This window comes from Oncorhynchus keta, chromosome 35 (genome assembly GCF_023373465.1).
Source record: "Oncorhynchus keta strain PuntledgeMale-10-30-2019 chromosome 35, Oket_V2, whole genome shotgun sequence".
NCBI classification, from domain to species: domain Eukaryota; kingdom Metazoa; phylum Chordata; class Actinopteri; order Salmoniformes; family Salmonidae; genus Oncorhynchus; species Oncorhynchus keta.
In genome coordinates, this window is record NC_068455.1 from 44,052,234 (window position 1) to 44,071,944 (window position 19,711).

General features: G+C 42.0%; 1 protein-coding gene across 1 annotated transcript in view; it reads right to left on the reverse strand.

Moving 5' to 3' along the window:
* The window catches only part of LOC118368535 (ribosomal protein S6 kinase 2 alpha), a 114,742-nt gene extending 101,827 nt beyond the window's left edge, over positions 1-12,915 (reverse strand). The window contains exon 1 of the mRNA XM_035752710.2: positions 12,225-12,915. Coding sequence (XP_035608603.1) covers positions 12,225-12,287 — 63 coding nt within the window. The 5' untranslated portion in view covers positions 12,288-12,915. The remainder of the gene's footprint in view (positions 1-12,224) is intronic.
* Positions 12,916-19,711: the final 6,796 nt, after the last annotated feature.

The window sequence follows — 19,711 nt, forward strand, 5'->3', positions numbered from 1 at the left end:
TGGGTTGTGGAGGTGATCTTGGGTTGGGTATCGTCCTTTTCTGATCCTGCGATTTACAGTATTACTGTCTTAGGGGACACTAAAAATGCAAAAAAAAAAGCCCATTGGACATCACCAGAATGCTAATAAAATTAGCACAAGTAAAAAGAGAATTTCCATAGAGGCTGCTACCTAAATATGTTAACAAGCTCAAACGAAAATAAACCAGGGCTGTCAAAGTGAACGTTAATAACGCAGGACATGTTTATCGCCGTACATTCTTTTGGTGCCGGTAATCACGTCTCGATTTCTTCACCACACGTGTTTCTGCACAAACCCCCTTTAAGTGCAGAATCCAACGCTGAACACAACTACAGTCAATGCTTGTGCCTTTACAATCACTGAAGACCGTGTGCCTCTAGCCAAAAAGTTATGCCCAATATTACTGGAGCTATGATTTTTATTTACTTAATTAAACATTGGGAGCATTAAAAGCTGTATGTTCGTGACTTGTGTTGTTTATGGTGAAAATGCCATTAAAAAAATCTGATGTTCCTAATTGTGTGTTTCAAAGCATAGTATGTCTGTTACTCAATGCACTACTTTTAAAATTATTTTCTCTTCTTTTGGGCCAAATTTGATGCAAATTCAAAAATGGTGATTAAAATCAATTATTTATTTTAAAATCATTTGACAGCCTTAAGGTAAACGAATTGCAAAGACAGGCAATACAGCTCAAAAGTTATACAAGTATAGGTAGAAGCTACCGAAAGTCATTGTTGGGTCTGAATGAAAGACATTGTGCAAATGAACAAAGTTTTGACAAAATGCTTGTCTGAAGGAAGAAGAGCACTGGCTCTGGAGCGGCATGTGTACGTACACGCTGTGTCTGTGTAGGGCAACGGGCCTGCCTGCGAAGACGGGTGACGAGCAGAAATAGGGGCAGAGAAGAGTGGGGGGGAAAAAGGCAAGGAAATCAAGATGGCAGCGGCAGCTGTACAGATACAGTAACTCATCCAGAGCAATTTGACTTCTCAAACACGGCAGATAGCTACCCCTACATGACGCCCGTCACATTAATTCAGCCACTTACCCAGCTAACTTGCCCTTATCACCTCTATACGGGTCGAAAATGACAGATTAGGTGTTCATTAGAAGACAGTAACATGCTGTACTGTACATGATGCCAGAGCTCTGCCTCTGCGCTTCACAGGTCAGTATGGGTTTTGACGAACAGCCGTTCTAAACTTGAGCACCTCGCGCAAAAAGTTATTGTTTTAAATAAATAAAAAAACATTTTGTTACATCCACCAGATAAACACTGTAAAATGTGTCTTCTTTACAGAGTCAGCCATTGCAGTTGCCCCCATCCCTTCTGCTAAATTGGGCAACTTTCAGTTGTCCGAGTGAGGGAAATGCAGTGAATTAAGAGGACTCAATGTATTTTGAAAGATGAGACATTGAGGATTCTAATAAATACAGTTTGTGTCATACAAGCAAGCCAAAACACCAGTGAGTCCAAATGTGCACTTAGGTTTTATGATATGGAAATCTGATGTGTACCACACCTCAGGCCATAAACATTGGCCAAACCCCCGAGGTGCCTTATTGCTATTATAAACTGGTTACCAACGTAATTAGAGCAGTAAAAAAAGGTTGTCATACCTATGGTATATGGTCTTATATACCACATTTGTCAGCCAATCAGCACTCAAACCACCCAGTCTATTTATTCATACACACACACACACACACACACACACACACACACACACACGAAGACAGAAGTTCAAACAATTAGGTTGGAGTCATTAAAACTCATTTTTCAACCACTCTACAAACGTCTTATAAACAAACCATGGTTTTGGCAAGTCGGTTAGGACATCTACATTGTGCATGACAAGTAATTTTTCCAACAATTGTTTAGACAGATTATTCCACTGTATCATAATTCTTGTGGGTCAGAAGTTTACATACAATAAGTTGACTGTGCCTTTAAACGGCTTGGAAAATTATTTCATGACTTTGATGGGCTAATTGACATCATTTGAGTCAATTGGAGGTATACCTGTGGATGTATTTCAAGGAAAACCTTTCAAACTCAGTGCCTCTTTGCTTGACACCATGGGAAAATCCAAAGAAATCAGCCAAGACCTCAGAAAAAAAATAGTGTAGACCTCCACAAGTCTGGTTCATCCTTGGGAGAAATTTCCAAACGCCTGAAGGTACCACGTTCATCTGTACAAACAATAGTACGCAAGTATAAACACCACTGGACCACGCAGCCGACATACCACTCAGGAAGGAGACGCTTTCTGTCTCCTAGAGCTGAACGTACTTTGGTGCGAGAAGTGCAAATCAATCCCAGAACAACAGCAAAGGACCTTGTGAAGATGCTGGAGGAAACAGGTACAAAAGTATCGATATCCACAGTAAAAATCAGTCCTATATCGACATAACCTGAAATGCCGCTCAGGAAGGAAGAAGCCTTTGCTTCAAAACCGCCATAAAAAAGCCAGACTACAGTTTGCAACTGCACGTGGGGAGAAATATCATTTTTTGAAGAAAAGGTCTCTGATGAAACACAAATCGAACTGTTTGGCCATAATGACTATCGTTATGTTTGGAGGAAAGAGGGGGAGGTTTGCAAGCCAAAGATCATCATCCCAACCGTGTAGCACGGGGGTGGCAGCATCATGTTGTGGGGGTGCTTTGCTGCAGGAGGGACTGGTGCACTTCATAAAATAGATGGCATCAGAGGATGGAAAATGATGTGGATATAATGAAGCAACATCTCAAGACATCAGTCAGGAAGTTAATGCTTGGTCGCAAATGGGTCTTCCAAATGGACAATGACCCCAAGCATACTTCCAAAGCTGTAGCAAAAAGTAAAGGTATTGGAGTGGCCATCCCAAAGCCCTGACCTCTATCCTATAAAATTGAAAAAGCATGTGTGAGCAAGGAGGCCTGTAAACCTGACTCAGTTACACCAGCTCTGTCAGGAGGAATGGGCCAAAATTCACCCAAATCATTGTGGGAAGCTTGTGGAAGGCTACCTGAAACATTTGACCCAAGTTAAACAATTTAAAAACAATGCTACCAAATACTAATTGAGTGTACCGTAATTGCTGGACTATTAAGCGCACCTGAATATAAACCGCACCCAATGAATTATTTAAAAAAATATGTATTTTGTACATAAATAAGCCGCACATGTCTATAAGCCGCAGGTGCCTACCGGTATGTAAAATTCTGACCCACTGGGAATGTGATGGAAAAAAATAAAAGCTGGTTAGGGCCAATTTGCGCTGTTCTGTGAAGGGAGGAGGACACAGCAATTTCTCGCATGGAATAACCTTCATTTCTCATAACAAGAATAGACTGACAATTTTCAGAAGAAAGGGATTTGTTTCTGGCCATTTTTAGCCTTTTTAAAACAATAAACTTGGATTAGTTAACACATGGTGCCACTGGAACACAGGAGTGATGGTTGCTGATAAATGGGCCTCTGTACACCTATGTAGATATTCCTTTTTCATTTTTTTTTTAATCAGCCGTTTCTAGCTACAATAGTCATTTAAAACATTAACAATATCTAAACTGTATTTCTGATCCATTTATAATGGACAAAAAAATATGATATATATATTTTTTTAAATAAGGACATTTCTAAGTGACCCCAAACTGTTGAACGGTAGTGTGGGACTGAAAATTATGCAGACAATTACATTGATGGAAGCCAAAATCCATCTGCAATATTAAAGCTGATCTACCCCCTAATTAAAACGCGAATGGAAAAAAAGTAATTGTGTGATGACAGGGATGCCGGATTGTGTTCATGAATATTCTTATGTTACTGAATGAATCCAAAGTATTTTCAGAGTTCGATATAAAACAAATGAAGCGAAAAGTACATTAAAAATAAAAATACACATAAAATCAACAGTGTAACATTTGGAATCAGCCTCGTGTCAGGCCTTAAATTTAGTCTAATAATGTTCCCTTTCATTTGCTACCATGGTTATGCATATGCATTTCATATTAGTTCTGTTAGAAACATTTCAACTTAACCCTATCCACAAAGGCCAATTACCAGGAGTGTAAAGTGTTAAACAGTAGCTACAAATATTCACATTCATTGAAAAACTTAAGAAATAGTTGACAGTATTGAAACACCATCCCGTGGCTTTGTCCAAATACCCCGGTATGCAAGGCATACCGCCCAAGCCTAAGGTGAACTATTCCTTTAAAAAACTAAAACTTAAAAGGCAAAACGTAGTTTTTAAACACTGACATAAAAATCTAATCATGGGAGGAGGGGTTTATCCACAAACAATCAGCACCTTGAGAAGGAAAGCCTACTGGTTTGGCACTCTTCCAGTTCAAGAATGCATTTCCCTAACTTCTGTGTTGACTTCCCTCTCGTTCTCACTTCTTCCCTCTACCTCTCTCCTTCCTTCCCTCCCTCCCCCTGAGGTGTGCAGTAATGTAGCAATATTCACTGGGTGTTCAGGAGATGTTGAAGCTAGAATGTGGAAGATGCTACTCCACACATTTCAGCCTCATTAGCTCCACATGGCTGATCCAAGTTGCCCAGGCAGTTAACCACGCTCTCCCCTGAGCTTCCAATCAGAGCAAAACACACACAGCGCTCACACACATATGCACATTAACACTATACACTCAGACCTCCCGAGTGGCACAGCGGTCTAAGGCACAGCATCACAGTGCTAAAATTTCTCACTACAGACACGGGTCCGATCTGTATCACATCCGGCCGCGATCAGGAATCACATAGGGCGGCGCAGCGTCGGGTGGGGGGGTAACTTGCCTCATCGTGATCTAGCGACTCCTTGTGGTGGGCAGGGTGCCTGGAGGCTGACCTCAGCTGTCAGGTGAACAGTGTTTCCTCTAACACATTGGTACGGCTGGCTTCCGGGTTAAGTGGGCGGGTGTTAAGAGGCGCGGTTTGGCGGATCATGTTTCGGAGGACGCATGACTCGACCTTCACCTCCAGAGCCCGTTGGGGAGTTTGAGCGATGAGACAAGATCGAAATCGGGGAGAAATATTATATATACAAACACACACACAACCAGTCAAAGGTTTGGACACACCTACTCATTCAAGGGTTTGTATTTATTTATACTATTTTCAATATTGTAAAAAATTTGTGCAGACATCAAAACTATGAAATAACACATATGGAATCATGTATTAACCCCAAAAAAAGTGTTAAACAAATCAACATATATTTTACATCTTCAAAGAAGCCACACTTTGCCTTGATGACAGCTTTGCAAACCTGGCATTTTCTCAACCAGCTTCACCTGGAATGTTTTTCCCAAAAATCTAGAAGGAGTTCCCACATACGCTGAGCACTTGTTGGCTGCTTTTCCTTCACTCTGTGGTCCAACTCATCCCAAACCACCTCAATTGGGTTGAGGTTGGGTGATTGTGGAGCCCACAAAACATCTGTCTATGTGTGTCTGTCTGTGCGTGCGCCTGCAAGTTCCTGCCTGTGCGTGTGTGCCTGCGCGCCTGTCTGCCTAACCGCCCGCCCGCACCAGTCTGTGCATGCCTGTCTGTGTGTGTGCCTGCATGTGCATTCCCCTCCCTGCCTGCGTGTGCCCATGCCTGCCCCTCGTGTGCGCGCCTGTCTGCCTAACCACCCACCCCTGCCTGCTCGTTTGTGTCTGCCTTCCCATCTTTGCGGGCACGCCTTCCTGCCTGCGCATGCACCCACCTTCCTACCTACCTGCGCGTACCAATGCTCGCCCACCCGTGCCTGCCTGTCGCTCATGTGCGTGTGTCTGTACGTGCCCGCCTGTCTGCCTAACCGCGCGCCCCTGCCTGCGCGTGCGTCCCTGTCTGTCTTTGCAGGCGCGCCTGCCTGTGTCTGCCCCGCCCGCCCACCTCACCTGCCCGCACCCCCTCACCTGCAAGTGCGTGTGTCTGCCTGCGTATGCGCCCGCCTGGTCAGCTGCACACCCACCCGCCCGTGCCCGCCCATCGGTCTGTGAGCCTGCCTCTGTGATTCACACTGTATGGGTGTCTGTGAGAAAGGCGTTGTTCAAGGTGGTGACCAAGAACCCGACAGTCACTGACAGAGATCTGTGGAGATGGGAGAACCTTCCAGAAGGACAACCATCTCTGCAGCACTCCACCCATCTGGCTTTTATGGCAGAATGGCCAGACAGAAGACACTTCAGTAAAAAAAGGCACATGACTGCCCACTTGGAGTTCGCCAAAAGGCACCTAAAGGCCCTCCGACAATGAGAAACAAGATTCTCTGGTCTGAAAACCAAGCCTGGAGGAAACCTGGCATCATCCCTACCGTGAAGCATGGTGGTGGCAGCATTATGCTGTGGGGGTGTTTTTCAGCAGCAGGGACTGGGAGACTAGTCAGGATTCGAGGCAAAGATGAACAGAGCATAGTACAGAGAGATCCTTGATTAAAACCTGCTCCAGAGCACTCAGGACTTCAGACTGGGTGAATGTTCACCTTCCAACAGGACAACAACCCTGAGCACACAGCCAGGTCTCAGATTGTCCTTGAGTGACCCAGCCAGAGTCCAGACTTGAACCCGATCTAACATCTCTGGAGACACCTAAAAACAGCTGTGCAGCAACGCTCCCCATCCAACCTGACAAAGCTTGAGAGGATCTAATGAGAAAAATGGGACAAAAATCCCAAATACAGGTGTGCCAAGCTTGTAGCGTCATACCAAAGACTCTAGGCTGTTTAAGCACCTTTGGCAGCAATTACGAAGTACTGAGTAAAGGGTCTGAATACTTATCACATTTACATATGTTTTTTCATTTTAATAAATTTGCAAAAATGTCACTGAGGGGGAGTGTTTTTACAACTACTACCGGTTTGCCTGAGGCTGATGCCATGCAGGTGTTTGTACACATGCATACACTCTCTCATTTCAAATAAACACAAAGAATACACACACATACATGTAATAGTGCCAGACATGCAAACAAACATATTCAGTTGGCATTGCTGTTATGACTTTAGTTGTCCTTGAAGTCCTTTGTTTAATTTTGTTTGTTTATTTTTTTCCACATTTTTTGGCCTGGTGGGAGATCTGTCAACGTGCCCTTGAGCAGGGCATTGAACCTGGATGCTTCTGTGTGTCGCTCTGATTGAGAGTCTGTTGGATGACTGGTACGATGCAGTTTATGAGCGGCTTCACTGCAAGTATATTATACGTTTCAGATATTCAATAAAATAAGTCTAAAAAGCTATTTTTGCTTTATCATTGTGGTATTGTGTGTAGAGTAATGAGGGGGGGGGGAAACGATTTAATCATTTTTAGAATAAGGCTGTAACCTAACAAAATTTGGATAAAGTCTAGGGGTCTGAGTACTTTCCAAAGGCACTGTTTAGTACAGTACAGTATATGGACTCGTGTTCTCTACTGTGCAGTACTTTTCTTTACTGTTCCGTTCAAAACTGTGCTGTCCAAACGTGTGAAACAGATGTCCATGATTGATACGTTCAAATCTGAACCAGTCAGTGTTCAGTGGGTGAGGATGCTTGGTACAGTAAATGGAAAGAGGGGAGGTGTCATGGTAGGTGTCATAAAGAGCCGGGAGAAGGCAACGTTAACTGGAGAGAGAGAGAGAGGGGGGAAGAAAGAGCCAACAGAATGGTCCAGTCTTGCTATGACAATCAGACAACAGAAAGACAATGATGAGCTGAACATAACAGTACGCCAGTGAAAGGAAGGACACCAGCTGGGGACCAAACTGTGGGTTGTGACTTGGGCTGGGCGATATGGCCTAAAAATCGTTACCATTTTTCCAAATGTATGGGCGATTCACACCTGCAATCGAACACACAAATGCGGATGCTCCAGATACTCAACTAGTCGAAAGGACGGCAATTTTATTGCTTATTTAATCAGCACAATTCAAAATCTGCCGTTTCCATTTACAACATTAACAATGTCTACACTGTATTTCTGATCAATTTGATGTCATTTTAAAATGGACAAAAAAAAAGGAAAAAGGCTTTTCTTTCAGAAACAAGGACATTTCTAAGTGACCCCAAACTTTGACAGTAAGTGTACATATCTCTTTAGATGTGTGTATTAGATAGCTGCTGTGGAATTGTTAGATTACTTGTACTGTACATGAGATGTCAATTTCCATTAATGAACTACGCATTTCCCTATGTCATGTTTGCGGTGTACTGCAGTGGATGGGAGGAGCTTGTGCTAATGTTTAAATGACTCCACAGCAAAAAAATATTCAAGTTGTTGGGAAAGTGTGAACACAGATACAGCATATTGAGATGAAATTATACAGTACATGTTTTTTGTTGCGCCAAAGATGAGAAGGGAGCAAACTGGGACCTAAAGAAGCCTGGTGGTGATCCAGTGACAGCACATGGAATGGAGAGACAGGAAGGGAGAGAGATAGGAATTGAGGGGCAACATACAGTAAGTGCTATGTGACAACCCTGGGCTGAATCTGTAGCTGTCGCACAGTCTCTGGTTTCAAAACACAGATTGACAGGAAACAAGCAGCTCATCAGCTGTTACCTGATAGCGAGTATCTCCTCTCACCGAGTGGATGTATTCAGTCCATGTTGTGATTGTCACATTTCTATTCTGATTAGACATTCACAAAAATAGGCTTGCAGATTTAACATCCTAATATTTAGAACTGCAGTTGTATACTGTAGACATCAGTTGTCAACAGTAAACAACTGACATCATCATCAGCTATAGTATAGCAAAGGACCAATGGTAGAATCTGAACAGAGTTCGTACTTTTGACAGTCAGTGCCGTGGCAACTCTGGCATAAAGCTGTTCATGAATCTGACCTTGGCTTGTCCCGTCAGAGAGTAACCAAAGCACAACTGTTCAATCAATAAAACCCCAGCTCTCCAAACCCAGCCGTGACAGTCTGTCTAGCAGGGGCAGAGCTCTCCCTTTACATCTCAGTCAATCTACCCTGGCCTCGGCTGCCTATCGGTACAAGGTTGGAGTGGAGCCAGGTGCCCGATGAGAGCTGTGCTGTGACGGAGACTTACAGCCTCAAGCTAAAATGAGAACGTTCCCAGTGTGATGCATTCAAAAGACCGTCATCGAGCTCTACATTAATACACATTGACAATTTCTGCTCCTCCCGAAACTAATTGTATTCAAACATGTTCTGTTGGAGGAAACAGAACAGACATTTCAGCTTTGTCAAGGGAGCAGACTTTTTCTGAACGATCTATAGCCGTGGAAGCCTCCATGGGAGGAGGTTCAATTGTAATCAAATGGATTAAGCGAGGTGCATTAATTAAAGCAGAATTTTGTTTTTTCCATAACCAATTCTCTATTTCTGCTGTTAGAATGGATGGAGCGGTATCGCTCAAGTCGCAAACAAATAGAATATAACGCTGCGGATGAAGTTCGGAATTACAATTTCATGTGTACAACATACCTGCAACACTATACTGAGAGCTTTTTATTTTCTTTCTAAAAAGGACATATTTTAGGTGGGGTTTTTTTTCACAATGTATCATGTTTTTGCCCGAGTCCCCATACTGCACAAAGAGGATTAAGTGAATCACTGGTTGGGGTAAATTTCTCAAAGACCAGTGAAATAGCAAAAAGTGTCTGGACCATTCCATTTACATCACAAATAGAGATTTGTTGTAAAAAAAGCTAAACTAATTTAAAATTGCCCTGATCCGTGGTGCAGGGAAGACATGCTGTGGTGGTATAGTACATAATTACATTCAGAAGGCATTCATCAGGCCTCCCGAGTGGCACAGTGGTCTAAGGTGTCACTACAGATCCAGGTTCGATCCCGGGCCGTGTCGCAGCCGGCCGCAATGGAGAACCATGAGGCAGCGCACAATTGGCCCAGCGTCATCCTGGTTAGGGGGAGGGTTTGTCCTTGTCCCATCGTGCTCTAGCAACTCCTGAGGCAGGTCAGGGGCATGCAAACTGACACGGGTCTCCAGTTGTACCGTGTTTCTTCCTTCACAATTGATGCGGCTGGATTCCGGTTTAAGCGAGCAGTGTGTCAAGAAGCAGTGTAGCTTGGCAGGGTCGTGTTTCAGAGGACGCAAGGCTCTCGACCGTCACCTCTCCCGAGTTGCAGCGATGGTACAAGACTAACTAATTGGATATCACGAAATTGGGGAGAAAAAGGGGTAAAAAGTGAATTGAAAAAAATATTACGCACTCAAAAGCCAGGACATGCAACGAGGATAGATGGCCAGACTCTTCTGCCCCTAAACTGCTAGTTTGAACACATTTAAAAAGTTAAACTGATCCATGACACAACATTGTAATCTGTTACACAAAATTATAAATTCCTCAGCACATCCCACTTCAGCTACACTATCATTCACATGGCTACATTGAAAAGGTTCGATTAAGTGCGCCGGTCTATGGCCTGTGACATGAACGCGCAAAAGAGATGAGTGAGGAGCACAATCTCAAATTGAACAGTTATCTGCGCTGCTCGTCAACAAGGCAGCATTACACGCAACACAAACAGGCTGTGCGCATGCGCCATCATGCGTAATTGTATTTTATTCCCCAACACTAAACGCGATCACGACACGCAGGTTAAAATATCAAAACAAACTCTGAACCAACTATATTAGATTGGGGACAGGTCGAAAAGCATTAAACATTTATGGCAATTTAGCTAGCTAGCTTGCACTTGCTAGATAATTTGTCCTATTTAGCTAGCTTGCTGTTGCTAGCTAATTTGTCCTGGGATATAAACATTGAGTGGTTATTTTACCTGAAATGCACAAATACCTCTACTCCGACAATTAATCTACACATAAAACAGTCAACCAAATCGTTTAAAGTCATCCCTCTTCGTTCTCTTGACTTTATATTGCAATTGGCAACTTTCTTAAATTAGGTGCCTTACCGCCACTGACTTGGTTCATCTTTCAGTCACCCAAGTGGGTATAACCAATGAGGAGATGGGAGAGGCATGACTTGCAGCGTGATCTGCGTCAGAAATAGAACTGATTTCTATTTTAGCCCTTGGCAACGCAGACGCTCGCGAGCAGTGTGGGTGCAATAATTGAATAACATGGATTTCTAAATGTATTTTGCAAGCGCACGTCAGTCAGCCTGTTATGCTTTGTTTGGAAATGTACAACATTTATTTTCCATAAAATGTTTGAATGTTGTAATAGTTTCCATTGGAAGGCATGTGAAAACAGAATCCTATTATTCCACGTGCTTAACCTAGGTCACATTTCGTTTTAGAGCGATTCAGGGACGGAAGAGATAGCGAGACATCCCACTCCCTCGTGTTTTTTGGTTCATATACAGCCAATAAACTAAGCAGATGAGACCCAGCTGTTACTGCATTGGTGCCTATGGAAGAGCCACCCATTTTTTAAACGATTAAAGTCCTGAGTGAGACATCTAGTCACCACCTTTAGCCGACTGCGCCATCGGCCAAAACGGGGCACCTGGCTCACACCCAGATAGGCAACCCGGTTCAAGAGCGAATGCAATAAATGCGTCCACATGTTAGGTTTGGTTTGCTCCAAGCAAAACTCGGCTAGGCGAAGTGAACGTACGTGCCTCGCATAAGCCCTTAAAATATATTCACTTGAAACTAGGGAAAAAAAACCAGCAATATTACTGTTTGTCCCTCGAGACATAACAACATAGCCAGTATACACTTCCTCAAAAGTCTGAATTAGTCGAACATGACAGACTTCTTGATTTGACGTTTTTGGTCTTCAGCAATGTTTGGTGCAGTATTTCAAGTGTTCAAAAAAATGTGCATATAAACTAGTCATCTCTTGTTTAATGACAAACACTTAATTGAAGAATCCCATCCATAGTTCTCACTCCTACTAGTACTGTTGACCGATCACCGACGGGGCACTACGGAACTTCGACTTGTCTCAACAAAAAATGTAGTGTGCAACCTCACAGGAAAAAAACCAACAACCTTGCCAAACACAAACGTCGTCATAATATATGCGCGAACTGTTTATACTACGAACCATGCGACAGGCTTTGCAAGCAAGTACACCATCCCCAATTTAACCACCAGATTAATGACTAACTGGTCATAATAGTATGTTGCAATTGCCCGTCAAAAACATATTGCATTTTGGGCATTCATTGGCAAATGGATTTCCACGAGCAACAATAATCAGAATGGAAAAGTTTAGCCTACGGATATTTTTGGCACGCGGAATGAAAATAGTCATTTTAACAAACTGTTCAATAGTGTCCTTACCTCGGAGTCCAGTGTAACTAGCTCCATTTGGGGCCAGGGTTCCGCAAGGTGTGCAAGAGGCATTCTGCAGGTTTTTAGTTTCTCCCTCTGCTGCCGAAATACAAGTTGATTTTGCCCAGATTTATTGGGCTTTAGATTGAGGTTGCGTTGCCCTGGACAAGGTCTTGTTTATTCACAATTTGAAATCTGGTCCGTTGAGATGTAGCCTATCACTTCAATCCCCGATGCAAGACATGCATCCAGTCGCACTCCGCAGCCGTCGACTCCAAACTAATATAATCGCTTCAAAATGACGTCGTATTGACCACCTCTTCAGAAACAAGCAATTGCAACAGCAATAAGCACGATAATAACAAGTTGAGGCTTTGAGTAAAAACGAACCCCTTTACACGGGTAGCCTACGTTCAGATTTGACGAGAAGAGAGGTGCTGCTGTAGCGCTTAAGCTCCAAGCCGCTTAATAGGCTATCACTATGCAATTATATTCCTCTGCCGAAATAATTAGCCTTCTCTTGTGTCCATGTAACCTAATTAATCGACGATGCAGCCTATCATATTATAGGCATACAGCTTCTCTTTTCCTCTGTGTTTCTGAGAGATTCCTCGGAGCGGGACTTCGTTCTGTCCGCTGGTTCATCCTCCAGAATGTAGCGTATCAACTCGACCAATTATTGTCAGACTCCAGACGGATTTCATCCAGCCCCTTCTCGGTCGGTCCGCCCAACCGTATTTTCGCCATCCCCTGGATGCTGGTTGAACTGCAAATTATGCATAGGCCTACGTAATGCGCCAAAAGCCCACCATTTGCGCTTGTTTACATTAATCAAATAAAATGTTGGTAGCGTAATAAGAACTTGAAGAGAATTTAGTTCAGTATGATGCAAAAAAAAGAAGGGAACGAAGAGGAAGAGAACAAGAAGAAGAGGGCGATGATGGTGATACATTGTTATGCATAGAGGTATCATGCCAAAAAATTTACCCCAAAACCTAACCTTAATCCTAAACCGAACCCTGATTCTAACCCTAAACGTTGCTTCTCAATTTTACTCATTTATAGCGTCATACAATGAGTTTAAAGATATTGCAATTGTCTATCAATGTCCCTCCAAAAAGACATGGTACATGATGCATTTGGGTTTGAAGGAAACCAGATCGATACTTTACATTTAAACATACAAATTCAATACAATTTCTTTGAGTGTGGTGTATCAATTGATCTGTGCATCGTCGAGGGCCATTGTGTTAATGTATAGGCATTGTATAGGCTATGTGCATTTGTTTAGGTCTTTGTTTCCCACTGGGCACACTGGTTGAATCAACGTTGTCTCCACGACAATTCAATGAAATTGCGTTGAACCAACGTGGAATAGATGTTGACTTGACGTCTGTGCCCCGTGGGTTCTTTGGAAACCACCAACATTTGCCACAAAGCGTTTTCATACAGAGTGCAGGTCGGAGAGAATAGTGCTCTGCTGTGTTTCCCTTTCCATCTAATCCATTGACTGGGCTGAGTGGATATTGTTCCTGGTTGAATTAGGTTACCATTGGCAACCAGACAACATCTACCATAGAGGCAGGTGCTGGCTAGATCTACAGTATGACAAAAATTAGGATGAATACTTGCACTATTAATATATTATCAATTTAAGCCATTCACACACACACACACACACACACACACACACACACACACACACACACACACACACACTTGTTTAACTAACCTTGTTGGTACACACAAATTCCCATTCAAAATCCTAAAATGCTAGCTTGCCTAATTAAAGTTTGTGAAAAACAAGGAAGTATAGTGTAGAGAATAATTTAACCATCTAAACCTCTGTGAAATACAGTGGGGAGAACAAATATTTGATACACTGCCGGTTTTGCGGGTTTTCCTACTTACAAAGCATGTAGAGGTCTGTAATTTTTATCATAAATACACTTCAACTGTGAGAGACGGAATCTAAAACAAAACTCCAGAAATCACATTGTATGAATTTTATTTAATTAATTTTCATTTTATTGCATATTGTCCAGTTCTGTTCTGTCTCAAGAGGCAGCCTAAATGTACTTAGGGGGTGGTCATCCATCACGCAGGCTGTATCACATTCAACTTTTTCCCCAAACTCTTATGAACTAATTTGTCCTAGTGATTGATACAGAGCAGAAACAGACGTCAAGGGAATCCCACAGACACTCCCACAGTGGTCTACCTTTCCCTCACTACACAACTCTGTTGAAACGGTTACTGTATCAGTCTTTATTTCCCCCTGGTCTGGCATCCAAAGTGCAACACACACACACGCACCTGCCTAAAGGGATGTGAAGCTGAATGTCACGTCTTGCTCTATGACAACATGCCAGTTAACACCCACTAATCTAATCAAATAAAGTGTCAGTGTGGTTGTGCATTGAGAAGCACACTTTGTAACGAAAAAGAAGTAGGTTTGATTCTTTGATCTATCAGTCTTTACAGTATGAACCAGCAGAGACTATGGATTTCAATCTCAGAGCTAATCCTAATAAAAAATGCAATTCATTTTCGCAATTCAATTTTGGCTAATTATACATTTTTGTATAACAGCTCGACGAAGGTTATGGTTCATTTTAAAGCAGCATATCTGTGTACAGTGGTAGTAGCCATAAGGGACTATGGGGCCGATTCACACGTAGAAAATCTATTCCTTTTATCCTTTTTTGATTTAAGCACTTCTCAGTATTTGGTATTCAGACTTACCGTATACAGGTGCGTCATGAACTCTTTGGGTGTTGCTCCCTTATGCACACTGAATAAAATGTAATTCAACCCCTGAAAACCTTCCCACTTTTTGGCCGACAGATTTCCTCATGGAGTTTTCATTCGATAGGGGTTTCAGTACATCTTAACCCATCCCTTTAAATACGGTGTGTTTATTTATCTGGAATTTTCTTGACAGATTCACAAGAATAGCCTGCAGTATATCGAGAGAACAGGTTCTGAATATTAGGGATCAATGAAAGAAAGCCATCAAAATATGCATATTCACCTCTTTTTGTTAGATCAAAAAATGATCTGATATTGTAGATTATTACGGGTTAATAATTATTAAGGGTTATTAAGGGTTGACTTGTCCACATGGACAAGTCAAAGGAAAGAAAGTTCAACAAAATGAAATGGAAGGATGCAGGCTACAAACGTAGGCTACAAATTGAAAGAAACCAACACTAAAGTGACAGTTATAAATGTGTGTGGGTATTTCTGAGGGTGGCTACCAATAGTGGCTAATATTAAACATGATATAAATTGTAAAAAAAACAGAGAAAAGTCCAGGCATATACTGTTGAAGTCAGAAGTGTACATACACTTAGGTTGGAGTCATTAAAAACTAGTTTTTCAACCACTCCACAAATTTCTTGTTAACAAACTATAGTTTTGGCAAGTCGGTTAGGACATCTACTTTGTGCATGCCACAAGTCATTTTTCCAACAATTGTTTACAGACAGATTATTTTACTTATAATTCACTGTATCACAATTCCAGTTGGTCAGAAGTTTACATACACTAAGTTGACTGTGCCTTTAAACAGCTTGGAAAATTCCAGAAAATTATGTAATGGCTTTAGAAACTTCTGATAGGCTAATTGACATAATTTGAGTCTTTTAGAGTTGTACCTGTGGTTGTATTTCAAGGCCTACCTTCAAACTCAGTGTCACTTTGCTTGACATCATGGGAAAATCAAAAGAAATCAGCCAAGACCTCAGAAAAAAAGTCTGGAAATTGCTCCAAGGATGAACCAAACGCCTGAAGGTACCACATTCATCTGTACAAACAATAGTACGCAAGTATAAACACAATGGGATCACACAGCCGTTATACCGCTCAGGAAGTAGATGAGTTCTTTGGTGCGAAAAGTACAAATCAATCCCAGAACAAGGGCAAAGGACCTCGTGAAGATGCTGGAAGAAACAGGTACAAAAGTATCTATATCCACAGTAAAACAAGTCCTATATCGACATAACCTCAGAGGCCGCTCAGCAAGGAAGAAGCCACTGCTCCAAAACTGCCATAAAAAAGCCAGACTACGGTTTGCAATTGCACACGGGGACAAAGATAGTACTTTTTGGAGAAATGTCCTCTGATCTGATGAAACAAAAATAGAACTGTTTGGCCATAATGACCATCCTTATGTTTGGATGAAAAAGAGGGAGGCTTGCAAGCAGAAGAACACCATCCCACGTGGGTGGCAGCATCATGTTGTGGGGGTGCTTTGCTGAAGGAGGGACTGGTGCAATTCACAAAATAGATGGCATTATGAGGAAGGAAAATTGTGGATATTGAAGCAACATCTCAAGACATCAGTCAGGAAGTTAATGCTTGGTCGCAAATGGGTCTTCCAAATGGACAATGACCCTAAGCATACTTCCAGAGTTGTGACAAAATGGCTTAGGGACAACAAAGTCAAGGTATTGGAGTGGCCATCACAAAGCCCTGACCTAAATCCTATAGAAACTGTGTGGTCAGAACTGAAAAAGCATGTGCGAGCAAGGAGGTCTACCAACCTGACTCAGTTACACCAGCTCTGTCAGGAGGAATGGGCCAAAATTCACCCAATTTATTGTGGGAAGCCTGTGGAAGGCTACCCAAAATGTTTGACCCAAGTTAAACAATTTAAAGGCAATGCTACCAAAAACTAATTGAGTGTATGTGAACGTCTGACTCACTGGGAATGTGATGAAAGAAATAAAAGCTGAAATAAATAATTCTCTCTACTATTATTCTGACATTTCACATTCTTATAGTAAAGTGGTGATCCTAACTGACCTAAGACAGGGAATTTGGCTACGGTGTATGTAAGCTTCCAACTTCAACTGTATATAATTAAAACATTCTAGAGCGCACAAATCAACTCAGTAGGTTCGGATGATCATTGCGCAAGGCTTTCCACAGTAGCAAATTTAGCTTGGGTCTCCAAATTCCATCCCCTCAAATTTAGAAGGCCATACAATTACAATTCAGAATAACAGCACAGCTATTTATAGCCTACTTCACTGTGGAAAAGAAGCCAACATATTTACCTGTCATGTTGATAAAATGTTCAGTTCTTCCATGTGACTGGTTTCCCATTTATCTCCATGAATGTGAAAGATAAAGGTTAAAAAAAAATGATCACAAGATAATCTAAAGCAATCGCTATGCTTTCTCAGTGTTTCTGAGTATTATCATCCCCGTCGCCAAACTGATTAGAACTAACCATTTACCTAATAGCTCTTATCAAATTATAAATTCTAGTGAATAATGGTGTCATTCTTATCGGAGAAAATACGTAGCTCAACCTTATTCATAGTCCACTCATGTGTAAAGGTGGTGGAATCATTAGGGAATTAAGTCAAGGTCAGAATTACAACTCTGCCTCACCTCGATTTCTGTGATCTCCACCCCAAACGTATGGCTGGCACGTCTTCCCCATGCTTAAGATCAAGGTCAGAATATGCATAGAAAGAAAGCTGCATAAAAAGGGAATTAAGTTCCATTTACTCACACAACTTAGGTCTGAATTGCCCCCCATTGGGATTTCTGTCTCTGCATAGCGGTGGTGACATCACAAGGTGAAGGCCAGTTGTGGCAACCCAGGGGAAACCCTGGTAAGAGGGAGCAGGGGTTGTGTGTGTGTGTGTGCCTGTGTGTGCATGTGTGAAACAGTGAGAGAGTGTGTGTAGTGGCATGTGTGTGTAGATGCGTGTTTGTGTTTGAGATAGAGTGTGTTTGTGTGCATGCATGTGTGTGTGTGAGAGAGAGAGAGTGGCTGCCTTAAGCCCAGATTCTCTGAGACGGGACTAGTGCGTGATGTCTGGACTGAGTACTGAGACAGACTAAGTGGCAGGTTTGAGTCCAAAAACAGCGGTCTGCAAATTAGATAGAATGGTAACCGGGACAAAGCTGACATTGTTATTTAACTTAATTTTCAATTGGAGTTGACATTGATGAAAAGCATGGTGGATAGAGACACAGTGATGGGTAGAATAGCAAGAGAAAGGAGGAGAGAGTGGCAATTCCATGGTAACAGAATTTTCACTTAAAATTATTGCCAAACAAACACCATTGATTTCAAAGTTTAACGACCCATACAACTCCATGCACAATAACTAATTTTAACAATTTATACTGACAATTTCTCTGGAAGAACTGTTCAGATGCAAAGTTCGGTAACAGAATTTCACTAAAGTCCCCCTAAATGTTTTGTGTCCACATTTTCCAAAAGCTCTGTTAAATATCTGCTCCAAATTAAGATTCAATGATGTATGCAGAAAGAATGGAGTGACTTCTATGACATGACACATTGACTTTGAAAAAAACAAACACTTTCGGTTATTAAACTACAGTTAAGTGAAGTTCTTTTTATACCTGGTAACGGAATTGCGGTAACTGAATTCCATTATGGGTCCTTGATCTGTACTACACAGAAATGCATAATTATGGATATGAACGTTATTCTCTTCATAGGGATGTATCCTAAATAAGTACATAAAGGAATAAATATGCAACATCCTCCTTTGCATACTTGGGTATTATTCTACACACTGGTTATTATTTGAATGACCAAATCTGAACCAATCATAGACGTCTATGTTTCACGTTTGGACATCAATGTACAGCACAATAGAGCTCAGTACAGTACATTATCCCCAGCTTCCAACTGGCCCATTCATCCCCCATCCTCACCCCTGTAACTATTCCCAAGGTTGTTGCTGTAAATGAGAAAGTGTTCTCAGTCAACTTACCTAGTAATATAAAAAAAATTACATTTTTCTGTGCAGGACAGCACAGTATAGTACATACATTACAGTAATGTTCAGTGTAGGACAGCTGTGGCCAAAAGTTTTGAGAATGACACAAATATTAATTTCCAAAAAGTCTGCTGCTTCAGTGTCTTTAGATATTTTTGTCAGATGCTACTATGGAACACTGAAGTATAATTACAAGCATTTCATAAGTGTCAAAGGCATTTATTGACAATTACATGACGTTGATGCAAAGAGTCAATACTTGCAGTGTTGACTCTTCTTTTTCAAGACCTCCGCAATCCGCCCTGGCATGCTGTCAATTAACTTCTGAACCACAAGTTCTCAATGGGATTAAGGTCTGGGGAGTTTCCTGGCCATGGACCCAAAATATCGATGTTTTGTTCTGAGCCCCTTAGTTATCACTTTTGCCTTATGACAAAGTGCTCCATCATGCTGGAAAAGGCATTGTTCGTCACCAAACTGTTCCTGGATGGTTAGGAGAAGTTGCTCTCAGAGGATGTGTTGGTATCATTATTTTTTCATGGCTGTGTTTTATGTACAGTGACTGTATGTACATACCCCAACCAGAAGCCATGGATTACAGGCAACATTCGCACGGAGCTAAAAGGTAGAGCTGCCGCTTTCAAGGTGCGGGACTCTAAGTTTACAAGAAATCCCGCTATGCCCTGCGACGAACCATCAAACAGGCAAAGCGTCAATACAGGC